Below are 26,418 nucleotides of genomic sequence, written 5' to 3' on the forward strand. Positions count from 1 at the left end.
ATTGCAATGAAATATAACATGACAAAATGTAACAAAACAGAATTAAACAAAAATAAGACACTTCTGTAATTCTGAAAGAAAATAACAGAAAAATAGACAAAGTAACACTTAAAGGAATGTACGGAAACAACACGAAAACTGGTAAAAAATAAAACAGATAAGAAAAAAGAACAAACAAACATAGATAGAAGAAAAGGACAAAAATTAGAAGAACAAAAAGCAAGTAAAGAAGGTGAAATTGTGAAGAAAATAATTAAAAGAAGAAACTTAAATGTAACGAAATTAATAAAATAGAAGAAATTGGAAAAAAAGAACACAAAATAAGCATAATTTTCAAAATAATAATTGAAAAAAAGAAAAAACAAAAAAAACGACATTTGAACAAAAAAGCAGAAAATTTAACGAAAGCAATAAAAAAGAGGACTACAGAAAAAAACACAGAAGAAGCAAAAATTATTTAAACGAAAGAAAACTTGAAGAAAAAATGATAAATAACTACTTTTTGTTCACTTTCATAAAAACCTTTGTGGTGCAAATGACTAGCCTGTTACCATGACAACTCATATAAAAGTTAATGCCAGATGTACGCTATTTGCACCACAGTGGTTTTTATGAAAGTGAACCTCGTATAACACCCGAAGAATAAGTTAGAAGCAGCATTAAAATAAAATAAAAAAAATGAAAAAATAAGAATAAATAAAAATAAATTATATCCCAGATGGTTTAATTTATTTAGTTTAATCGAACGAAATATGCTAAAAACAAATAGACAAAGGATTAACAATAACAATTAACAAACATAAAATGGAAGACAAACAGTAAACAAATAAATTAAATAATAATTAAATTAACTAGTAACTATATGAAAAATTTAGTACCAAAAAAATACAATAAAAAATCAAATAGATAACAAAAAAATAAATAAAAAAGAAACAAAACATAATAAAATGTAAAATAAACATACAAAAGTAGAGAAAATAAATGCAATTTTCGTTAAAAAGTTAGTTTAATCGAACGAAATAAGTCCAAAAAAAGTAAAAAGAAAAATGGGGAAAGAGAAAAAGAAGAAAAATGCCGAAGTAGTACTAAAATGAACACAAAAAACTGGGGGATAAACAATAAACACAGAAAGCAAAAAGAAAACAAAATTTACAAATATCAACCTAAAAAATACTTAATAAAAAATTGTATTGCAACTGTATTTATAAGACAAAACGTAACAACAAGTAGGTAAGACATAATTAGAGAAATAGAAATTAAAAAAAGAAACTCTAATGTATCAAAAGCAATGAAACAAACGAAATAAGCAATAAAAACATACTGAAGAAGCAAAAATAATTAAATTAAATTAAATAATATGAAGGAGAAATACCCACAGAATAAGACAGAAGCAACACAAAAATAAATGGAGGAAAAACATAAATAAAGAAAATGATTAACTATTAAGTGAAAAATAAGCAAACATTTAAGATAGATAAGAATATAAAAAAAATTAGAAACATAGAAAATAATCAAAGAAGCAAACAGAGAACAAAATTTCCAAATACGAAACCGAAAAAAATATTGCAGCGAAATATAATATTACAAAATGTAACAAAACTGAACTAAACAAAAATAAAACATAGAAGAAAATAACAAAAATTATTAGAATTAAAAACATGTAGAGAAGGTAAAATTGTGGGGTAAATAATTAAAAATAGAAACTTCAATATAACGAATTCAATAAAATAGTAGAAATTAGGAAAAAAGAACATAAAATAAGCATGAATAAAAAAAATAGATAAACCAACATACGAAGAAAAAGGCGAAAGCAGCATCAAAATAATCAATAATAAAAAATGAACGCATAAATAGAAATATGGAACATCAGAGATAGAAGAATGTGAAAAAAATGAGAACAGAAAACACATGGAAAAATCAAAATTCTGAAAAAAAAATAATAAATTATTGTAATAAAAGCAATAAAATGGAGAAACTTATTAAAAAACACACAAAAGACGCATAAATAATAATTAAAAAAAAGAAGAATACAAAAAAATATGGAACAATTAACTAGCAAAGTTGAAATTGAACACAAAACAAAAATAGGGATAGTAACACACAAAGAAAATAAGCAGAAATAAAAGGAAGAAATATAATACACGTAAATAAAGAATAAACGATAAAAACTATAAAAGAAGAATGCAAAAATAAAGTAAGCATCAGTAAAAGAAAAAAAAAGCAAAAAATAAAAGACAAAAATAAATATTGGAAAATCAAAGAAAGAGAAAGAATAATGAAATAATCACAAAAGACATACACAAAGGAAGTATAAAAAATTAAAAAAACACAAATCTCATTTAAAACCTGTTTTGTCAACGTATGTTATTAAGAAAAAAAATTATAAAAATGTATTTATTTAAATAGGAGAATAAAGAAAAACTGAAACGAAAAGAGAAATAAATATTCGGGTAAATAACATATTTTTAGAAATTAAGTTTGAAAAGAAGGAATTAATAAAAGAGTTGGAGAAACAAAAAAAACAAAAAAATGTAATTATAATAAAAAATAAATAAATTGAACAAATACAGAAAAAATGTAAGAAAACAAAGAATCAGATAGAGAAAATGCGAAAAACTGAACAAACATGCGTAGAATAAATTTAAGTAAATCTTAAGAGCAAAAATAAATAATAGAGAGTAAACAAAATAAAATAAATACGAAAACAAGGAAAAAAGTGAAAGAATAATTTTGAGCAAAAAATAACAAAATTTTAGTGAAAACGTCTAAATAATGATAATGATAATGATAATGATAATGTTTTATTAATGTTATAAATACAAAGTATCTTACATACGTCACCAAGAAAAGAAGAGAAAACAAGAAAATACACTTTAACCGTTTACAAAAGCAGATAATAATAATTATATAAGAAAACTTAGTTAAGATGACATTTTACAAAAATAATTACTGAATTCATCAACAGAGTAAAATGCCTCTTGTAGCAGGAAAGATTTAACACAGTTTTTAAAAGCCTTGAACTCGAGGTTTTTATAGGTGTCAGGTAACATGTTAAATAATTTAATACAGTAATAACTTGTGCTGTTTCTAGTACGTGATAAATAAGAAAAAACCGAAAACCAGAAATAAAAAAAGCAGTCAAAACATATTTACAGGAAAAAAAACAAAAAAAATTATACCTAAATAAATGAAAAAAAATAGAAAAACGAACACGTAATAATTTCTTACCTTGAAACTTTCGATTTATACCGCGTCAGACCCCCAGCATTGAGAAAACTCCCCGACCTGGGTATCGTCACCTTCGTCAGGATATCACCCGAATTATCCTTCTTCCTCAAACTATTCCCTTCGCCACTTTCCGCCGGCTTGATCACTTTCTCGTTCATCATTTGCTTAATTTCCGCCGTGATTTGTTTCTGTTCCCGACTCATAAACGTATTGATCTGATCGGAAAACGTCTTCGGTTTGATTTCCTCCGGTTTAACCGGCTCTTCATACGGCAAAATTGCATCAAAGTCCGGGGTTTTGGGCGCCGGCCGCGACTTTATACTCTTCCGGACGTTCTTTTTCTGAATCAGGGGTTGAGTATCAGACACCTAAGAGAAAAAAAAATAATAACAAAAAAAAATAAAAATTGTGACAAAAATTCTCACGTCAAGCTGTTCATTTTCGCTAATTATGGACGAAGTCGTGCTTCGTTTTTTGCGCGGTGGTCGGACTGGGACCGATTTTTCGTTAAAAGTGCTCGAAGTTGTTGAAATACAAGTGATTCCGTTGCGGTTTTTCGGCCGTTTCTCTTTTGCTTTCATGTGGGCCATTAATGACTTGTAGAGAGTTGCAGCGATGACGATCGCGTCTTCGGATGTTTGACAGACGAAACTAAAAATTAATTTAAAGGCCTAAAAATGTGTACAACTCTAAAAATGTTAAAAAAATTGAAATTAACAAAAATTGTTTTGGTTAAAGCAAGAGAAATGAAGTTGAAGTGCAAAAAATAAGTGAATTGGGACTAGAAGTATGTTTTATAAGGGAAATGTTTGTGAAATGAAGAAAGGGAGCAGAATAACTGCTATTCAAATTTGCATTAAATACTGCACATTTTAATGAAAATTTGAAAATACTTCAGGTTGTTATCATTTATAATATAAAGAAAACATAAGAAGAAGAAGAAAGAAACATAACAAATGTAAAAAAATAAATAAAAACAAAAAAATTATATTAAAATAAAAATAATGAAAGGACAACCAGAAATTATAAGTATACATAATAAAAAACGAAAGAAACAATAAGATAAAAAAATGTATGCAAGAAGACACAAAAACAAAAACAAAGAAAGAGAATGACAAATAAAAACCGCAAAAAGTGCTGACTTTTAAGAATTATGTTAAAACGTATCAGAGTAATAAAGGAATAAAGTGTCAATTAACTAAAAACTTGAAATTTTGAATTAGAAATAATACTAAAGCTGTGACAATTCAAAGAAAATGAAGATGATATAAAATCGGGTGGAAAATAAATAACAAAGAAAATACAAAAACTAAGACAAAGAAAGAAGAAATATAAATAAAAAAACAGAAGAAAATAATACAAAAATAAAAAGAAAGAAACACAAAAGTTGAAAATATTTAAAAAAAAACAGAAAAACCAACACAACAAATTAAAAAAAACTATTTATACAACAGAATTTCTTCAAAAGCATAAAATAATACTTCATTTGAAATATGGCATAGCAGAAAGCTAAATATGATTCCGATGAAATATTTGGCAGTGCAGCTTATACGTGGATTCCAAAAAAAAGAAAAAAATTGGATAAAAGACACTGAAATTAGTCAAGAAAATTTAAATTGGAAAAATGAGAAGAAATTGGAAATAATACATTGGTCGGTTATTCTGAAGTAAAGACAAAACAAGCAGAAAATCAAACACTGGGTATTTGTTTAAATATAGATCGAACATACAGAGTGTTCCAGCCATTTGAAGAAGTCCATTATTGACGTTTATATGTTAGAAAATTAATCTTTTTTTACAAAATTTTTAAATATAAACCCTTTATTATTTTTTTTAAATATATAGGCTGTTAATTAGCTATAATACAAACTTTTTTTTTTCTTTATTACTTATACTTTTTTGCATTTGTGGTCGTAGTTTTTAACATTGATGTTTTTAAGGTAAATTATTATTGATCAATTTTGCTTAGTTTCTGAAATAAATTTTTTTTTTTTGACAAAACGCTTTTTTTTAATTATTACATAAAAACTAATAATCCTAGAAACATAAAACTTTCACCACTTTAAAGAAAAAAGCGTGTTTAAAAAAATTCTTTAAAGAAAAACTTAAAGGCTATATTTTTTATTAGTTCACCGTAATTAAGAAGATAAAAAAATGAAGAAGTTTGTCATAAGTTGAATAATTTAAAAGTTTTAAATGAAACATTATATTTTTTATTTTTGCATATAAAAGATTTTTAAATTGTCTCTCTAAAAACATTAAAAAATGACTAACTATTGTTTCAGTAATCGAGTTTTCAGTTAATAATAACTTTATTATTCGTCATGAAATAACTAAAATTTTAATATTTATGCTGAATCTTTAAATCCTTGTATAATCTCTAACGAATAATGATCCGTGGTGGAAGTACAGTCACACTCAAATAGAATGACACCCCTACCAGCCGGGTAGGTGTGTCATTCTTTTTGATCGTGACTGTACCATGTAGTATTGTTGCTGAAATTTTTAAAACTTTTAAAATTTCTAAAAGCAAATATTATCTTTAACACAAATACAAACTCAAATTGACTAAAAATGAAAATTTTTGTTAAAAAATGATGGTAAGGATAGTTTGAACTAAAACAGTCTACAATGGTGACAATTAAATAATACTAAAGATAATATAAAATCAAGTCTGAATTGAATATTAAACAAGATACAAAAACGAAGACAATAATGAAAAATATATATATATATATATTTATATATATTTATATATAATATATAATATATATATATATATAATATATAATATATATATATATATATATATATATATATATATATATATATATATATACACAGGGTGCTCAAAAACTGGCGCACCAACTCAGTGGTACGTTATTGAGAAGCAAGTGCAGATTACGGGAAAAATGTTGAAAAAATTCCTAAAGTTATATTTTAAAAAATCTGGAGCTACAAACTTATTGTGTTAACTTCTTTAGTTTTCATTATTTTTTTATGTTTTTATGTTTCATACCAGGTAATCGTTCCGTAACAAAACGATGAATAATTATTTTTAAATTTACTATCAGATTTTAGCAGTTTTTTTTAATTTAAAAAAATTAAATTTTATTAAAAAAATCTCAATGTGTAGATGTGCCAACACTGGGAATTATTTCCTAGGAAACCGTTTCAAAAATAATTTATTTTTATTGTTGCTTAAATTCTATTGCGATCATGACTGTTAGACAACGTTGCCACATATCATTTATCTAAAATTAGTTATTTATCAATGATCTTAATACAAAGAATTTTTTTACTATTTTTACCTTTATATGTAACCACTTCTCTACCACACACCATTGAGTTGGTGCGCCAGTTTTTGAGCACGCTGTATATATATATATATATATATATATATATATATATATATATATATATATATATATATATATATATATATATATATATATATATATATATATATATATATATATTATATATATATATAAAAAAAACGACAAGAAAAAAATTACTCTAAATTCGAAGGCGAGAGTAAGTTGAACTTTTAAATAATGTGTTTAAAAATAGCAAAATTATGCAAGCATATAAAAAAATAGCACAAAAGTGAAAAATATTAAAAGAAACCAAAATTAAATTGACAAAAGAATTGAAATTTTTGTTAAAAAATAATGGGAAACAAAGATTTAAACTTAAACATTCTGAAATGGTGACAATTAAATAATACTAAAAAATTGAATATTAAAAAAGATACAAAAACAAAGACAATAAAGGAAAAATATATACACATATTTATAAAAAATGACAAGAAAAAAATTACTCTTAATTTGAAGGCGAGAGTAAGTTGAACTTCTAAATAATATGTTGAAAAATAGCAAAATTATGCAAACATATAATAAAGAAGCACGAAAGTGGGAAATATTAAAAGAAACAAAAATTTAAATTGATTAAAAAATTGAAATTTTTGTTAAAAATTAATAGTAAACAATACTAAAGATAATATAAAATCGAGTGTGAATTGAACATTAAAAAAGACAGAGAAATGAAGACAAAGAACAAAGAAAGGAAAATATAAATAAAAAAGCACAAAAAAATACTTTTAATTTAAAGGCGCGAATAATATGAACTTCTAGGAAATATAGTTAAATATGTTACATTTATTACTTTTTTTATTATTTATTTATTTATTACTACTTTATTTTTTTTATATATTACTACTTTTCAGAGATTTTTAGCTTTTGTGTAATAAACAAAAAACAACTAAAACTAAGCAGAAACGGCTAATATAAGATTAGATCAAAATTATGAGTATTGAAAGCTACGTCCAAAAATGAAAGAAACATAAATTTGCATTGTTGTCCAGTTTTTAAACACTCTGTACATTTGACAATAATAATTTTAGATGACGCAGGAAGTTATAGTATGTAAAATTTTAGTAAAAAAATATTTTTTTTAATTTGTATTTTCCACAAATTTACAAAAAAATCTCACCCGTGGCACTCTAGTTGCTTCTGAAGCCCGATTTTTCTCATCACGACTGCAAAAAGTGGCGAATGCGTCTCCCCATTGATAAACTTCTTCTCCCCATCGCTCAACTCCCGAAACAATGCTTTCTTATCAATATTATCAGGATCGGTAATCAGTGGCAAAAAAGCATAACTCGTCTTATGTATCACAAACTTGACCGCCGACCACACAGCAATGGTCGGAAACGAATTCATTTGCTCCAAGTCGCCCTTTTCGCCTTGGTATTGCACTTTGAGCCCTTGGCCGGAAATCTCCAACTTCCCGGTGAGTGTCTTGGCCCTTGTCGTCCTTTTGTAGGCGAAATAGAGGTCTTTGAGCGGCCCTTGGAGGCCTGCGAGACTTGTGACTTTGTCGGTTAGACCGACCGAGCCCAGGTAGTCCACAGAGAAGCGATGGGTTGTCCCATCGCTCAGAATAATACCATTGTCTTGGGCGACGTCGCTGAACATTTTCTCGATGCGCGCTTGGACGCTGTTTTTTGTGTTCGTGCTCGAATCGGACTCGAACATTGCGTCGATTTTTTGCTTGTAGATGGAATAGACGCTTCCGGTGTCGCCTTGGTCCTCCATTAGGCGAAAACCGGATGTTGTGCTCGTTAGACTGGGGGGTTTGGGGGTTGGGGGGGCGAGGGGGACTGGAGGGAGGGCGGGGGGACGGGGGATGACGACGCTGTCCATGATTATCATCGTGGGTGGGTATCGGCAGCTGCAAACAAAATTTATACTGAATAAAAATAAAATAAATAAAACAAAAGAAATCTAACAAGTATAAGAAAAAGGGAAAAATAAGAAGAATAAAAAATAAACAACACAGTAACTGTAAGAAAAAAAGGGTTTTAAAGGTAACAAATTAAAAAAATTGAAGAAATCAAGCAAAATCAAGTTGAGAAAATAATTAATTATAAAAGAAAACTCATAAAAATATCAGTTAAAAAAGAAACGAAAGTGTTAATAATAAATCTAGAAACTAATATATATCAAAAATAAGGTAAATAAGTAAATAAACAAGAAATAAAATGGACAAAGACTGACAAAAAAAAGTTAATGAGACTGTAATAGATAAAGCAGATAATGGTAGATAGTTAAGATAATAAAAATATTAATATAAAATCGAGTGTGAATTGAGTATTAAAAAAAACACAAAAACAAAGACAAATAAGAAAGAAAGAAAAATATACAAATAAAAAAACACAAAAAAATTACTTTTAACTTGAAGGCGAAACTTAAATATACCAAAATAATACAAAAATATAGAGAAAAAATCACAATAATAGAAAGAAAGATTTAATTAAAATAATCTGAAATGGTGATATTTAAAGGATAATGAAAATAATATTTAAATAGTGTGTGAATTGAATATTAAAAAAGACTTAAAAACAGAGGAAAAACAGGAAGAAAAAAAAATATGAATGAAAAAGCACAAGAAAAAAATACTTTTTACCTAAAGGCGAAAATAAGATAAACTTCTAAGAGAAATGCTTGAAAAACATCAAAATAATGCAAAAATATAGAGAAAGTACCACGAAAGAGAAAAATATTAAAAGAAACACAAACTTAAATTGACTAAAAATGGAAATTTTTGTTAAAAAATAATGGTAAAGAGAGTTTGAACTAAAACAGTCTGAAATGGTGACAGTTAAAGGATAAAAAAGATAATACAAAATCGAGTGTGAATTGAATATTAAAGAAGATAAAAAAATATATATATAAATAAATAAATAAAAATAAAAAAATTACTTTTAATTTGAAGATAATGTAAATGTAATGTAAAATCGAGTGTAAATTGAACATTGAAAAAGTCAGAAAATTAAAGACGAAGAACGAAGAAAGAAAAATATAAATAAAAAAGCACCAAAAATACAGCAAAATAATACAAAAATATAAAGAAAGAAGCACGAAAGTATGAAATATTAACAAAAACAAAAACTTGACTAAAAATGAAAATTGTGGTTAAAAAGTAGTGGGAAAAAAATTGAACTAAAACAGCCTATAATAGTGACACAAAATAGTAACCTAAAATATGAACTTCTAAGAAATATGGTTAAATAAACAAAAATAATACAAAAATAAAAAGAAAGAAACAAAAAAGTATAAAAGGGTAAAAGAACCTCAACTTAAATCGACAAAAAAATGGAAATTTTTAATTAATTATTAAAAGAGACACAAAATCTAAAACAAAGAAGAAAAAAAGAAAAATTAAAATAAAAAAGTGCTTAATTTGAAGGCGAGAATAAGATGAACTTTGAAGAAATATGCATGAAAAACATCAAAATAATGCAAAAATATAGAGAAAGAACCACAAAAGACAAAAATATTAAAAGAAACACAAACTTAAATTGACTAAAAATGGAAATTTCTGTTAAACAATAATTATAAAGACAGTTTGAACTAAAACAGTCTGAAGTGGTGACAGTTAAAAGGTAATGAAGATTATATAAAATCGAGTGTGAATTGAATATTAAAGAAGATACAAAAACAAAGACAATATAGAAAGGAAAATATATAAATAAAAATGAACAAGAAAAAAATTACTTTTAACTTGAAGACGCGAATTAGATGAATTCTTAAAAATACCAAAATAATACAAATAATACAAAATAAATAATAATAATAAATAATATATAATAATAATAATAAAATAAAAAAAAATAATAATAATACAATAATACAAAAATTTAGAGAAAGAACCAGAAAGAGGAAGATATCAAAAGAAACACAAACATAAATTGACTAAAAAATAAAAATTTGTTTAAAAAAAATAATGGAAAAGAAAGATTTATCTAAAACAATCAGAAATGATGACAATTAATGAGATATTGAAGATAATATATAATCGTGCGCGAATTTAATATTGAAAAAGACAGAGAAACGAAGACAAAGAACAAAAGAAAAAAAAGCACAAAAAAATACTTGTAATTTAAAGTCGAGAAGAATATGAATTTCTAAGAAGTATGCTTAAAAAACATCAAAATTATACAAAAATATAGAGAAAGAAGCTCGAAAGTAAAAAATATTAACAGAAATACAAACTGAAATTGACTAAAAATGGAAATTTTTAATAAAAAGTAATGGTAAAGACAGTTTGAATCAAAATAGTTTGAAATAGAAACAATTAAAGTATAATACAAAATCGAGTGCGAATTGAATATTAAAAAAAATTCAAAAACAAATACTATAAAGAAGGAAAAAAATATAAATAAAAAAGCATAAGAGAAAAAGTACTTTTAACTTGAAGGCGAGAATAAGATAAACTTCTTAAAGACACCAAAATAATACAAAAATATGGAGAAAAAAGCACAAAAGTAGAAGATATTAAAAAAGCACAAGTTTAAATTGATTGAAAAAGAATAATTTGAAAGGAATAGCGAAAATTACTCAAAAACAAAAAAAAAAATAAGAAGGCAAACCAAATATACAACCGCAGGAAAAAACTTGCTCTTTAATTGTAGTATTAATACAAAAATATAGAGAAAGAAGCTTGAACTTGAATTTTTTTTGACTAAAACTGGCGAGTGTAAGAATCAAAGGCTTTAAAAGTGATAATGAAGATAGTAATATGAAATGAAAAATTCATATTATTTATATTGAAATAAAGTAACAATAAGCATCAGAACTGGGAACACAGAACGAAGCAAAGTAATAAAAAAAATAAGAAAAAAACAAAAATGCGAAAACATAATATTAAGAATAAAGATTAAAAATTTAATCAAGAAAAAATTTTATAAGAAACAGCTGGAAATTAAAATAGAGAAAAAAGTACAAATAATACATCCTAAAAGAAAAAAACAAGCAACAAGGTATCAATTTTTGGAAAAGTTAGAAAGAAAACTATAGAGAAGATAAATGTACAAAAATAGTTAGAAAATAATAATTTAAATATAAAAATAAAAATATATAAAATAGCTGCAGTCAAAAAAGAATGAAAGGAGGGAAAGAAGAGTGTTGATAAAAAAGTAGGAAACTAAGAACAAACTAAAAAAATGATAAAACAATTTTTTAAACTTTTTGAAACATGAGAATTGTTTTATGTACTTGATTTCTGAAAAGTTTGGTAGTTGTGCAATAATAATTAATTACTGCCTTGCTAAATATAACCATGTCTAGCACGTTTCCAGCGCAAAAATCCCCAATGAATTCGCGCAATTACCCTGCTCTAAATCAATTCACTTTTACTCGATCGATAAATTAAGCGGTCGTTTATCTCGGGCTCGAACAGCGGTCGACCTTTATTTTGAAAAATCTGAGGCCGTTTACCGTGTAAATAACACGTAGGTAGCTAGGAATCGATTGAGCTTAAGTAAACATTTGCGCGAAAAAATTAACTCCTGATTCGAAAATTGCAGATAAATTACCTTTCACACTATTTGCATTTCCAAGGAAAATTCTTTACGACATAGCGAAAGGTTTGAGGAAAATCGCGTTGGACTTTCTTTAATTGCGATGACCCGATTTGTTTCCGAAAATGCGATCAAAAATCACCACATGGCGGGTTTACAGTAACTGAACGGTTACGCAACGAAATAATGACTTAACTGTAACCCATCTGTTCCATTGAAATTATTTGTTTTATGTCAGTTAGCCTCAAATCGAATTTAAACGAAAACAATCAATTAGAATAAAACTTGCAATTTAAAAATAATAATAATAGTAATAAATAGAAAGCGTTATGTCAACAACTAAACGTAATATTTGAAGCTTCCGTTTCCTCATCGTCTAACTTTCGGGAAACTGTTCATTGTTTCACGAAACGCATCATCAATCAAAATCGTGTGATATCGCACGATTCCAGTTTTTATAATGAAGTGAAACTAGAAAGATTTTCTGGGTTATGTACGACTTGTTTCTTCTTTGCTCACGTAATGAATTAAGGGGCTTTGCCCCCCTTTGTACGATTAATTAAACAAATCCAAATTATTTGGCCCGAGTTTTATTACCATTTGATTTAATAGGTCTACGGAGAACTATGAGTTAGGAGACGAAACGATATATAAAATCGTTCAAAAAAAAATAGTACAGTGGAGTAAAAATTCACTAAATACTTGGAAAAAATGCGAAAATGTTAAGCTTTGTACTCTTAACAGACTGTGAAATTTTTATAAAAAACTTGAGAAAAAAATTATTGAAAATTAGCGCTTCGAGTCGTATTTTTCAAGATGCTGCGAATACGGTTAAAGATACAAAAAAAATGTTGGGAAAAAATTTGTAGAGAATTAAATTCGCTTTAAAAAAGTCTGCAAGACCAAATCTCTATCGTCAACGGTTTAGGCCCCAAAGACGCTCAAAGACGCCAAAGCAACGGATTTGTTTCATTTTACCGGTGTCAAGTAACACAAAATTTATTTACACCTAAACCGTTGAAGATAGAAATATGGTGTCGCGGACTTTTTTATAGGAAATTTAATTCTCTACAACTTTGTTTCTTGCACTTTTTTTGTATTTTCAACCGTATTCCCAGCGTTTTGATAAATATGCGACGGTGCGCAAAGAATTATCAATCAGCGTTCCACCTTATATTTTTGCAAGAGCTGCGAATACGGTTGAAGATACAAAAAAAGTGTAAGAAACAAAGTTGTAGAAAATTAAATTTTCTACAAAAAAGTCCGCGACACCACATTTCTATCTTCAACGGTTTTGGTATAAATTAACTTTCCAATACTTGACCACCGGCAAAATAAAGCAAAACCGCGCTTGAGTGTCTTTAAGCGACCTTAGAGCCTAAATGGTTAAAATATGGGATATAGTCTCGCAGACTTTTTTGTAGGAAATTCAATTCTCTACAACTTTGTTCCTTACACTTTTTTTGTATCTTCAACCGTATTCTCAACGTTTTGATAAATATGCGACGGTGCGCAAAAAATTATCGATCAGCGTTCCACCTTATATTTTTGCAAACGTTGCGAATACGGTTGAAGTTACAAAAAAAATCTAAGGAACAAAGTTGTAGAGAATTAAATTTTCTACATAAAAGTCCGCGACACCATATTTCTATCTTTAACGGTTTAGGTATAAATTAACTCTCCAATACTTGACCACCGGTAAAATGAAACGAATCCGACGCTTCAGCGTCTTTGAACGTCTTTAGGGCCTAAACCGTTAACGATAGAAATATGGTCCCGCTAACTTTTTTATAGGAAATTTTATTCTCTACAACTTTGTTCCTTATACTTTTTTTGTATCTTTAACCGTATTCCCAGCGTTTTGATAAATATGCGACGGTGGGTAAAGAATTATTAATCAGCGGTCCATCTTATATTTTTGCAAACGCTGCGAATACAGTTGAAGTTACAAAAAAAAGTCTAAGGAACAAAGTTGTAGAGAATTAAATTTTCGACAAAAAAGTCCGCGACACCATATTTCTATCTTCACCGGTTTAGGCATAAATTAACTTTCCAATACTTGACCACCGGTAAAATGAAACGAATCCGTCGCTTCAACGTCTTTGAACTTCTTTAGGGCTTAAACCGTTAACGATAGAGATATGGCCTTAATGACTTTTTTGTAGGAAATTTAATTCTCTACAACTTTGTTCCTTACACTTTTTTTGTATCTTCAACCGTATTTCCAGCGTTTTGAAAAATATGAGACAGAGCGCAAATTGGTAAGAGCTTGAAACTTTTTTTAATATAGTTTACGATAAATTTTTTGCATTATGTTTATATCTTACTATTGTCTGAATTTTTCTTGTTTGCCTTGTGCTAACAATTTTTTTAAATTAATTGCGCTCTCTGGCGACATCGAGGACGGAACCATTTTTTTGTACGTCGTTTCATCCTAATCTTTAGCTAACCGTAGCCAGACCAATAAAACTTTCTTGTCGTTTCATCTCAACATTATTAGTTCATAAGCCGCTCCGACAGCAATAAATAAAAGAAAATGAACGAAATCGGATTTATTAGGATTTCATTTCGACAAATGATTGAGGCAGTTTTAATTTCTCTTCCATGCTCTCGTAATAAATAACCGAACCGAAAGACAAGTTGGTCACTTTCATCCCATCAATTAAATTTTATAATCCCATTGTTATCTCGGAACGCTTTACTTTTCCTGAAACGTTTACCGAGGTATGCGTGCACCAACGACTTAACTGTTGTTAACACGCATCGGTCAATTAAAGGCAATACCTGATTCCTAACTGTACGCGAAAAGAGCAGGAAGTGCTTGGTTTCAAGAAACGATTCGTTCCTTGCAAAATTCGCACCCCTTTCATCTCAAACTACAGTTAGATGCCGCACAATTAGCCGAAACAAAAGCTGGCTAACGGCTCTCCAATTATGCAAAAATTGTGCTGAAGAGGTGCCATCAGACACATGTCGTGGTCCGCAAGTGGTACCGCAAGAAGTGCGCTTTGATATCGCTTCAAATCTGTGCTAAATGGACAATTTTGAGTGTGTTTTGTGTCGCCTTCGGCTCGTGCTCGCATTAAATCATCCATTACATTGCATTACTTTCACTTGTTGTGTATGGATATGAGTTTATTAGGTCCCCGGAGGCGCTTTTATGACTTAATAACACACTTGCTAACGTCAGGTACCTGTTACTCGTTTTTGCGGTCGAGTTTGACGCACGAGCCGTTTGCTGCTGCTGTGAAATTAGATGGAAATCCAGTGTCGTTAAATCTGTTTGCTGGGAATAGAAAAGCATTTAACAGTTTAGTGGGAGAATGTTAGAATAATAGCCGAGATAATGGACAAATTATAGCGCTTATGCTTGTTATTGTAATGGAGTTGAGAGCAAAAAGTTTTATTCAAACGGAACGGTTTGCAAATAACCCTCAAGTCGATAAAATATAAAAGCAATGAAGAGTTAAAAGCACGCAAACAGAAATAAATCAATAAAAAATAAAAATAAATCAACTAAATTAAAGGCGAGAGTGTTAAATAGAATGTGGAAGTAAACCCATTTTCCTATTTGTATATACAGGGTTAGTCACTTAAACGTTCGAACCGACCGAGTAAAAACTAATACTCTATGTATATATTCCTGTACAATTGTCAATTATACAAAGATATTTTTTTAACTGTAAACATAGTCCAATGTTCTATTCGAAAAAATATTGATCTAATTTAGGTTACTAATGACACCCAAAAATAACTACCTGAAGTAATGTCGAATATTTGTTAAATATTAATTTAATTTCATTTACTTTATTAATTTAATTTAATTAATTTGTTAATTTATCATTCTTTACCTCTTACTCTTAACCGATGATTACATCGAATTGTTTTTTTAAATTAAACATAGGAAATAATGAGGATGTTCAAAGATAAAAAAGTTTCTGTAAACTTATTGTTTTTTTTAGTTGTTTATTCATCCTTTTATTTGTATTTTTAGATTTATTTCATGTTTATTAGTTTTTTGCGATTTTTGCTTTAAATTTTTTGTTTCGTATTGCAATTTCTTCTATTTCCATCTTTTTTTATAATTAATTTTTTATATTCTACAGTGTTAGTTTTTTTTATTTAGTTTATTTAAAGCTTTTATTTGTTTACTTTGTCATTTATTTGACAGGATACATTCTCAACCTCTAAAATTTGTTTAATTTCTATTGTATTATTTTCGGTTTTCATGATCTTTTCTCTTTTCTTGTTCGTGCTTTTATTACTAATTTTTTCATTAATTCTACAGTAATAAAAACTATATATTTGAAAACCACTAACAACAATAAATAACACTACGAAGAAAGAAAGTTTAAAATATAATAATAATGATATAATAATAATAATAATAATAATAATAATAATAATAATAATAATAATAATAATAATAATAATAATAATAATAATAATTACCTCTTACTCTTAACCGATGATTACATTGATATGAATTTTTTCAAATTAAACATAGGAAATAATGGGTATGTTCAAAGATAAAAAAGTTTCTGTAAACTTATTATTTTTTTTTAGTTGTTTATTCATCTTTTTATTTGTATTTTCATTTTTATTTCATGTTTATTCATTATCTGCAATTTTTACTTAAAATTTTTTGTTTTGTATTACCATTTCTTGTACTTTCTTCTTCTTTTTACAATTATTTTTTTATATTCTACAGTGTTAGTCTTTTTTATTTAATGTATTTAAAGCTTTTATCTGTTTACTTTGTTATTTATTTGACCGGATACATTCTTAATCTCTAAAATTTGTCTATTTTCTATTGTATTATTTTCGGTTTTCATGTTCTTTTCTCTTTTCTTGTTCGTGCTTTTATTACTAATTTTTTTCATTAAATTTACAGTAATAAAAACTATATATTTGAAAACCACTAACAACAATAAATAACACTAAGAAATAACACTACGAAGAAAGAAAGTTTAAAATATAATAATAATGATATAATAATAATAATAATAATAATAATAATAATAATAATAATGATTGATTATTATTATTATACATAATTATTATTATTATTTATTTACGATAGTAAACCTTTACATTTACATACTGTTTACAACACAATTTAACAATTTAGTGCATTTTTAAAGAACGTTTAAACGAAGCAATGCAGCAATTTGTAAAAATATATACAGGATGTTAGGGAATATCTTAGCAATATTTTTTGTGTGAATTTGTAATGATCAGACGAGTTAAAAACCCTCATATCATTTTTCCAAAAAGTGCGTATTTTCTTCAAAAATTTTTCTTAACCCACCTGTTGAGAGCCACTGTGAGGCCTATAGTAGTTTATTAGCAGTTAATTTTTTCATTAAACAAAATGGAGATGGTGGCGTGTAGGCGGTTGGAAAATTTTTCAAAATTGAAGCTAACATGTTCATTTGAGTGGGACGTTCTAATCCCGGTCCTGGCAAAAAACATTTTTGTTTTTTTTTCGTAAAATTTTATAATAAAACACAAATTGAAATTGTAGAATAACGTGTTAGTGAACTAAAAAAAATTCATCTCTACTGTTTTGTCAATAGTATTAAAATTTACGCTAATTTTTATAATTCTAGTTCAGCGGTTCTCAAAATTTGGGACTTTAATTTCAGGACGATTTTTTGATTTATATAAATTTTACTTGATCGATTTGTCTTGCTTTTCTCTATCTACCTTTAAATTTTTGCGAAACATAAAAAACATTATTAAAAAAAAAAGGAAAAATTATACGTAGAGCATCAATGACAAACAAAAAAACACAGAATTTGATAAAAGGTTAAAAATATTGGGGTACATTAGTATGAATAAAGAACTTTCAAGTCCTTCTAAATAAAATAAGAAGCGAATAAAAAATATATAAAAACCTTGATCTGTTTACTTTGTTATTTAATTGGCAGGTCATCTTCAACTTTTGAAATTTTTGTATTTTGTTTTGTGTTATTTTCGGTTTTTTATGTTCTTTTATTTTTTTTGTTCGTGTCTTTGTTACAGATTTTTATTGAAAATAACTTAGAACAACGAGTTTAAAATTTATTTTGTAAATTTTTGACCTGAGACTTAAAACAAGGTGCTAAACATAACAGAAAGAAAAACAAACTAACTGATTGAAAAAGCCATAAAATTTACAAAAATATATTCAAAAAACTGGATTTGAAAATCACTAACAAAAAAATAAGCAGGAGAATGCAGAAAGAGATATAAAAAATATAAACCAAAAAATAAAAAAAAAACAGAGAACTAGAAAAAAGTTAACACAAGTTGGCGGACATTAGTATGAATAAAGAATAAAGCCAAGTTGGTTAATTTTTTTCGATTTCTCCTTGTGACAATTTTTTACTCATTTACTTTATCATTTTAATCTTTTTTATCCCATCTGTTGCAAAACCGGTTCATTTGGTCCAAAAATCCGTAAGTTGAAAAGTGAATGTGCAAAAATGAACTTTTCGCAAACAATTCCCATTTTACTAATTGCTTATTCATCACATTCCTGTTTACAAAGTTCGCCATTAAATTACTTTCGTTCTAAGCTATTACCATAAATGAATATCATTAGTAAAATAGAATATTCAAATTTGTGATTATCTCAAATGCCATACAAATAATTATTGTGTTACGTACGACGTTACGAAGAGAATTAACAAAACTGCAGCCTGATTGCGGTTTTTTGGCATTTTCCAATTCTCCAAATAAAATAATAATTAGAGAGGCGACTAAATCAACTCATTTGAGATAATTATCGCCATTCACTGTCCTTTCAAGCCGGCTGTTACGCAACACGTCGGAATAAATCACAATTTTTCACAAAAATTCATTAGCCAACGTTTCGAAACCAACTTTTCGAAAAGTACGGTCTTTTGAGGCCGACCATATCTCTTCTCCGGAAACGTGAGAAAGTGTGCGACATTGTCGGCAGATGGTCGTTGCAAAATTTTCTTCTTCTACAAGTTAGAAATGACGGATAAAACGTCACATGTTCCAACGTAACGGCGAATCAAGTTAACAATTTTTTCCATGTCTGTCATAATTCGTTTATCGCTTGTTTCGTCACGCCATGACAATTTTTCGGTCGTTTCACGAGCAATTGCCCACGGCACGCGATCTGCAAGTTTCGTCAAGTTGGCAGCGGGGTCAACGGCCGCCAAGTGTCAAATTTCATGGCCGATCTTGATCGCAAAGCGGGCCAAGGATGCGACTTCCTTCCGTCTCTCAGGCGATGAGATAAGAATTATGGTTGAAACGAGGCCGTTTTTTGATAATTGCTATTACGTGCGGGTGCCCATGTGGGCCAGTGCTCGCGCCGTTAAAGGATTTGGCAAGAAAGCAAAAGTATCGGAAAAAATGTTGGAACGGTTTTTCGATTTTGTTAAGTAGAAAGCGTGTGGACTACTTCTTTGCGAGAATTGTTTAATTTCAAATGCTTGTGTACTGTTAGGATTGAAAAAAGTGGATTGATGGCGGCATGTGGGATATATGAGACGAGAACGGGGACTGGAAGGAATTTTGCAATTTCTGTATGGCTTTATTCGGAGGCCTAACTGTTGCATTTAATTGTCGCTTGTTTGAAAATTATTCAAATAAAACTATTTCAAGCTTGGCGGATGATTTGCTTAGTTGTTTATGCTGCCATAAACCTATTTTTTTATTATCCATTTCGGTGTTTTATTAAGAAATAAACAACAAACAACAACACGCGTGTTTACAAGAAAACTACTAATTAAAATTTTTGTTGTGTTATTGTGTGAGTTGTACCTTATCAAGTAACTAGATCAAGATCTTCAAGAAAGACAAGTACCAAATTTTGAGAACCGCTGAACTAGAATTATAAAAATTTGCGTATATTTAAATATTATTGACAAAACAAAAGAAGTGTATTAACTTTTTGGTCCATTATGTTGTTCTTCTATTTCAATTTGTATTTTATCATTAAATTTTACGAAAAAAAAAACAAAAGTTTTCATGGCCAGGACAAGGATTTGAACCTCCCACACAAATGAGCACTTTAGCTACGATTTTGAAAAATTCTCAAAACACCCACAGGCTACCATCTTCATTTAGTTTTATAAAAAAATTAACTGTTAACAAACAACGATAAACCACACAGTGGCTCTCAACAGGTGGGTTAATAAAAATTTCTGAAGAAAGTACGGACTGATACAAGGGTTTTTATTTCGTCTGGTCATGACAAATTCAAATTCATCACAAATTCACCCTGTATAAAGTGAGTTTACTAAAAATATACTTTTACTACTCATACAGGGTGTATACAAATTGGCGCTTAAGCTCTTCAGTGCGTTATATAAATTCCAACAAACTTTAGAAAAAAATAATGAATTTATAATAATAGTAACAATAATAATTTAATTATTATTTATCTCCAACAGACTTAAAGTTTATAGTGGACAATATAACAAAAAGACGAGTAGTTCTTACAATATATAAACAATACAAAAAAATATATAAAAAGAAATTCCAAAAAAAAAAAAAATCCTGACAAAATTGAAACAATCATAACATTTATTCAAAACATTACAAATTACGAAGAAAAATATTCCAAAAATTTGACCTTTACAGACTTAGAATTATACTTAGAATTATATATTATTATACAATTATATAATTTACAACATTCAAAAAAGTGAAGAATTCTGATGATGTAATGTATTAGGGGTAAAGAATAAAGTGTAAGAGGTATGTTATTTAGAGAAGTATTAAGAAAAAAAGTGGAGATTTTACCTCTTAATGTATACATTTATAAATAGTATATTAAATAACACGAATTCAAGTTTAAAAAACGAATGGCTTGCCACGAGTAATTTATTTATTTATTTTTTTATTTTGAAGAATGAGTGCTGTAGGGTCTTACAAAAAGAATTTTTTCTACATTTTTTTTGGAACTTGCCTTTTTTAAACAAAAATTTTTACTTTAGTCGGTTAGAGATTTTTGTGACGATTGGTAATGTCTTAATTTTGAAAGTAAAAAATTGATCTAAAATTTTTGTCTAATTTAAATTTTGTTTAAAAAAAAACGAGTATGAGTGATAATCTTGCATGAACGTTCCCTGAAATTTATGACATTTGCAAATATTTTCGTAAAAGTTTCATCAAATAATGACATCGCACATGATGACGTTATGAGTTCGTTAATATGTCTATTAAACCATCAAAATAATAATCTAGATTAAATTTTAAAGGTCGTCTTTTTTATGTATAGAAATCTAAAAAAATTGATTTGGCAACAAACAGAAAACATAGAAATGTAACTATTCCACAATTAAAATAGCAAGTTTGGCGAAAATTACTTAAGTACTGACGATGTTACCAGTTTCTTTGATTGTTTTGTTCAAAACTTTGCTTGATTTTACGATTTTCTTCCTTGTTTTAGTCAAAAAAGTGAATTTTCAAGAAAATTTCTTGAAAATAAAATACATTTGTGAATTAAAATTTGAAATTTTAATTTGTGAAAAACAGAATTTTTTGTTCCACTGTACAAAAATCAACCGTTTCACCACAAAATCTTCATTCTTCCTTTGATTTTGAACAATTTTCATTTGAACTTTAACACATAGAAAACTTAAACGAACAAAACAGCAAAAATAAATAAAAAATAATAATAAAACAATGAAATAATTAAATAAAAAAAACACTCTCTCTGTGTAAAGAAGCTTTAAATTGAACAAAAAAGGCAAAAATTAGGCATTTCGGGCTTAATTATGCATATTTCTGTTTTGTTTTTTTTTTTAACAACTTTGTCTTAAATTATAGTACTTACTACTGAAAACGCTTATTAAAGTAGTGAAAATCGTTCTCTGTACCTACTATCAAATTATTTCGATTTAAAGTTGAAATTATTTGGTCCAGTTTTAAGACCAAATAGTTTTCGATTTCCACGGATGTTTTGCGAAGTTCAAGACAAAAATTAGAACAAAAAGAAGTCGAGAAAGTGGTTAATTGTGATTTTGTGAAAAATGTTAGAAAAATGTTCAAATATCTGTCAGGTTTTTGGTGACTGGAAAGGTTCTTTCTTTCAGAGTGATTATTTGGCTTATTTGTTATCGCAGAAAATTTTCAAAAAAGTCTACTACCATAAAACAAACGAAATTTTTAATTTCCGTTAAAACATAAAACAGGTAAATAAGTCGGCAATCAAAAAATAAAAATAAAAACATTAGACTTGTGATTTCCTGCTTTGTTTTAAGAAAAATCTCTCGAATTGGAGCTTGAGGAAAATGAGTCAAACTTTCGAGGTCCAATTTTCATTATTTTTATTTTACTTTGACGAAATTTCAAATTTTTTTTTCACTTTTTTTTTCAGAGTTTTGCATTACATTTGGCAATTTCTTGTCTAGTTTTGGTTAGAAAAAGTCAAATCAAATTCTCGCAAAAATTTTCATTTGGTTTCTATTTGTCTAATGAAATTCTTGTGCGTTATGATTTTGTAAGGTTTCCTAGTATTTTTTGTTACATAACACAAAATCAACAGTTTTTGGCTAAACTTTTAAGATTTGTTTCGAGATAGTGCAAAATAAATGTTTCATTGATTGTTTCCGCTTTTAGCTCTGCACTTGTTTAAATTTCATTAAGAATAATTAAAACGTTGACCGGGAAAGTTGGAACAGCTCGGTGCACAACCTATTTTATTTTTTCGTTTGAATAATAAACAATTCCTTTATTTTCCAAAGGCCGTATGACGCAACACCACCAACTTGCAATCACCGATACTTTTCACACTTTTCTACCCGTACCTACCATCAACTAACGCAATTTCTTTTCGAATCAATTAGAGCATTTAATTGTGTATAGTTTTTGCGAACGAAAAGTCGGAACGAACGCATCACGCATCTCATTCACACCGAGAAGATTTGTTTATGCGTTTAGAAATCGTCTTCCTAATTAATTAGAGGAACAATTGACCGAAATTAAAAGTGTGGGAACAACACCAGACACTTGCGAGTGAAAAGTGCCAAAAATTGCCTTTCACTCAAAAATCGTCCAACCGACCTTTGAGATAATCCCGCATCTGGTAGCCCAAAGGGTCACATAATTTCACAAAAGCACAGCTCAGCGTCTCATCGCGCGTTCAACTCACTCGGTATAGCACGGGAGCACTCAGCGCCGATTCTTGCAAGTGACTGACTTTTGGCGTGGAGTGAGTGAATTTCAGTCACGGTGCTGTGGAGGAAAACGGTTGTGTTTGCTGGTGTGGTTTTTTAAATGGTTGGGATTTGGTCACTTTCGATGAGATTTGATTTGGGATGGTTGGAGATGGGTCTGTTGCGGTTGGGACTGATAATGGGTGCCGACCGCAAGTTTGATTGATTGGGTTTTGGCAATTTGAGCGAGTGAGTGAAGCAATTTAGTTGGGGTTTTTGAAATGGGAGGTCTACGGCTTTCTAGACTCGGTGGAAGGTTGGTTTGCATAACTTTTAGCGAAAAAGATGAAGGAAAAAGACAAGAGGTCTTGCGTAAAAGTATTTTCAGAGAGTTTATTAATACAGGTATAACTTTTTTTTGGGATTAATTGACCATTATATGTACGTATCTATTTTTTTATTTCTTGTTTCATTGTGTGAATATTGATTTAAAATAAATTAAATAAATAATTAATTAATAATTGATATTAATTTCAGTCATTTCAAAAAAAAACTGAAGAATTAAAACGAAGAAACTCTAAGTCAATGCTTTCAAAAAAACACAAAAATATCAAGTTTCCCAAGTCCGTGCTGGAAATAACTGAGACAGAAAAATAACCTAATTTCAGAGCTTCCTATAAAATACAAAAAAAAATAAAAATTATAAATAGTTGAGACGAAAAAAAAAACTTTAATTTTTGTGACTTCACAAAATATTTAAAAAATCTCCCTAAATCCGCGCCTGGATAACTTGAGACGAACAAAAAATACTACTATGAAGAAACAAAACCTTCCTAAATCCGCGCCTGTAAATAATTGAGATAGAAAAATTCCTTATCTCAAAAATTCCCCCCAAAAAAAAAACAAAATACAATCTACGGTCTACGGCTTTCTAGACTCGGTGGAAGGTTGGTTTGCATAACTTTTAGCGAAAATGAATGATGAAGGAAAAAGACAAGAGGTCTTGCGTAAAATTATTTTTTAAGATATGGAGTTTATTAATACTATAACCGTTTTTTTTTGGAATTAATTGCCCATTATATGTACATATCTATTTTTTTATTTCTAGTTTCATTGTGTGAATATTGATTTTTGGAGCTGTTATGATAATTTAACCTTTTTAAGTTAATTAGATAATTAATTAATAGTTGTAACAAAATTTCAGTCATTCCAAAAAAAAACTGAACAATTCAAACGAAGAAACTCTAAGTCAATGCTTTCAAAAAAACACAAAAATATCAAGTTTGCCCAAGTCCGTGCTGGAAATAACTGAGACAGAAAAATAACCTAATTTCAAAGCTTTCTACAAAACACAAAAAAAATAAAAATTATAAATAGTTGAGACGAAAAAAAAAACTTTAATTTTTGTGACTTCACAAAATATTTTAAAAAATCTCCCTAAATCCGCGCCTGGATACCTTGAGACGAACAAAAAATACCACTATGAAGAAACAAAACCTTCCTAAATCCGCGCCTGTAAATAATTGAGATAGAAAAATTCCTTATCTCAAAAATTCCCCAAAAAAAAAAACAAAGTACAATCTACGGTCTACGGCTTTCTAGACTCGGTGGAAGGTTGGTTTGCATAACTTTTAGCGAAAATGAATGATGAAGGAAAAAGACAAAAGGTCTTGCGTAAAATTATTTTTTAAGATATGGAGTTTATTAATACTATAACAGTTTTTTTTGGAATTAATTACCCATTATATGTACACATCTATTTTTTTATTTCTTGTTTCATTGTGTGAATATTGATTTTTTGAAGCTGAGGGTTGATAACTTCATTTTTTTTAATTAATTAAATAATTAATTAATAATTGAAATTAATTTCACTCTAAGTCAATGCTTTTAAAAAAACACAAAAATATCAAGTTTGCCCAAGTCGGTTCTGGAAATAACTGAGACAGAAAAATAACCTAATTTCAGAGCTTTCTACAAAACACAAAAATAATAAAAAATTTAAATAGCTGAGACGAAAAAAATTTTAATTTTTGTGACTTCACAAAAATATTTTTAAAAATTCCCTAAATCCGCGCCTGGATAAATCGGAACGAATAAAACTCTAATTCTAGAGCTTCCAAAAAAATACTATTAAAAAAGACAAAATCTTCCTAAATCCATGACAAAACAAAATACAATCTCCCTAAGTTCATACTAAAAATAACAAAATGCGACAAAAAAATCTAATCACAGTTTTAAAAAACTAAAAAATTAATATCTCCCTACATCCGGAACTTTACGTTTTCCCAAAAGCAATTAATAATCAAAAAAATCTCCCTAAATCCGCATTTCTATTTAATTGAAACACAAAAAAATCACTTCGGAGCCAAAAAGAACACACAAAAATCTAAATCTTCCTAAATCCGCGTCTGGAAAATATTCAGACGTAAAATTTTTAATTTACGAATTGAGACATAAAAAAATTTAATTTCAGAGCTATTCCAAAAAAACATAAAAAACACAATCTCCCTAAAAGAAAAAACTTTAATTCCAGAGTTTCCCAAAATTTGTACTAAAAATAATTGTGACAGGAAATAGAAATACAATGTGTTCAAAAATGGTTATTCATCAAGTCGACTATGGAATTCAAAAATTCTTAACTTTAGAAATTTTACAAAAGCAAATCTCCCTAAATAATTGAGACAGAAAAAATCTAACTTCGGAGCCAAAAAAACACAAAAATTAAGTTCTTCCTAAATCCGCGTCTGGAAAAAACTCAGACGAAAAATCTTTAATTTAGTACTTAATTCCATAAAAGCACAAAAAAACAAAATCTACCTAAATTCGAACCTAAAAGTAATTGAGACAAAAAAAAAACTTAATTTCAAAGCTTCAGAAAAATAAAAAAAAAATCCCTAAATCCGCTCCTGGAAATAATTGAGACAGAAGGTAACCTAATTTCAGAGATTTCAAAAAAAATAAATAAAAAATTAAACATCTTCTTAAATCCGCACCTGTAAATAATTGAGACAGAAAAAAAACCTTATTTCAAAAATTACAAAAAAACACTTGCAAATTAAAACTCCTTGAACTTGCACTAAAAATGATTGAGACAGAAAATCACCTGATTCCAGACAAGAATTTTCTCAGAGCTTCCAAAAAAAAAAAAAAATCTCGATAAATCCGCGTCTGGAAATACTAATTCAGGCGAAAAATGGT

General features: G+C 28.1%; 1 protein-coding gene across 2 annotated transcripts in view; it reads right to left on the minus strand.

Moving 5' to 3' along the window:
• Positions 1-23,453, minus strand: part of LOC662086 (uncharacterized protein) — a 35,921-nt gene extending 12,468 nt beyond the window's left edge. For both annotated transcript variants that reach the window (XM_008196608.3, XM_008196607.3), the window contains exons 1-4: positions 23,129-23,453; positions 7,723-8,463; positions 3,654-3,879; positions 3,229-3,596 (exon numbers count right to left, since the gene is read on the minus strand). In XM_008196608.3, coding sequence (XP_008194830.2) covers positions 3,229-3,596; positions 3,654-3,879; positions 7,723-8,444 — 1,316 coding nt within the window. In that variant the 5' untranslated portion in view covers positions 8,445-8,463; positions 23,129-23,453. The remainder of the gene's footprint in view (positions 1-3,228; positions 3,597-3,653; positions 3,880-7,722; positions 8,464-23,128) is intronic.
• Between the last annotated feature and the right edge of the window lie 2,965 nt (positions 23,454-26,418).

This window comes from Tribolium castaneum, chromosome 8, assembly GCF_031307605.1.
Source record: "Tribolium castaneum strain GA2 chromosome 8, icTriCast1.1, whole genome shotgun sequence".
NCBI classification, from domain to species: Eukaryota; Metazoa; Arthropoda; class Insecta; order Coleoptera; family Tenebrionidae; genus Tribolium; species Tribolium castaneum.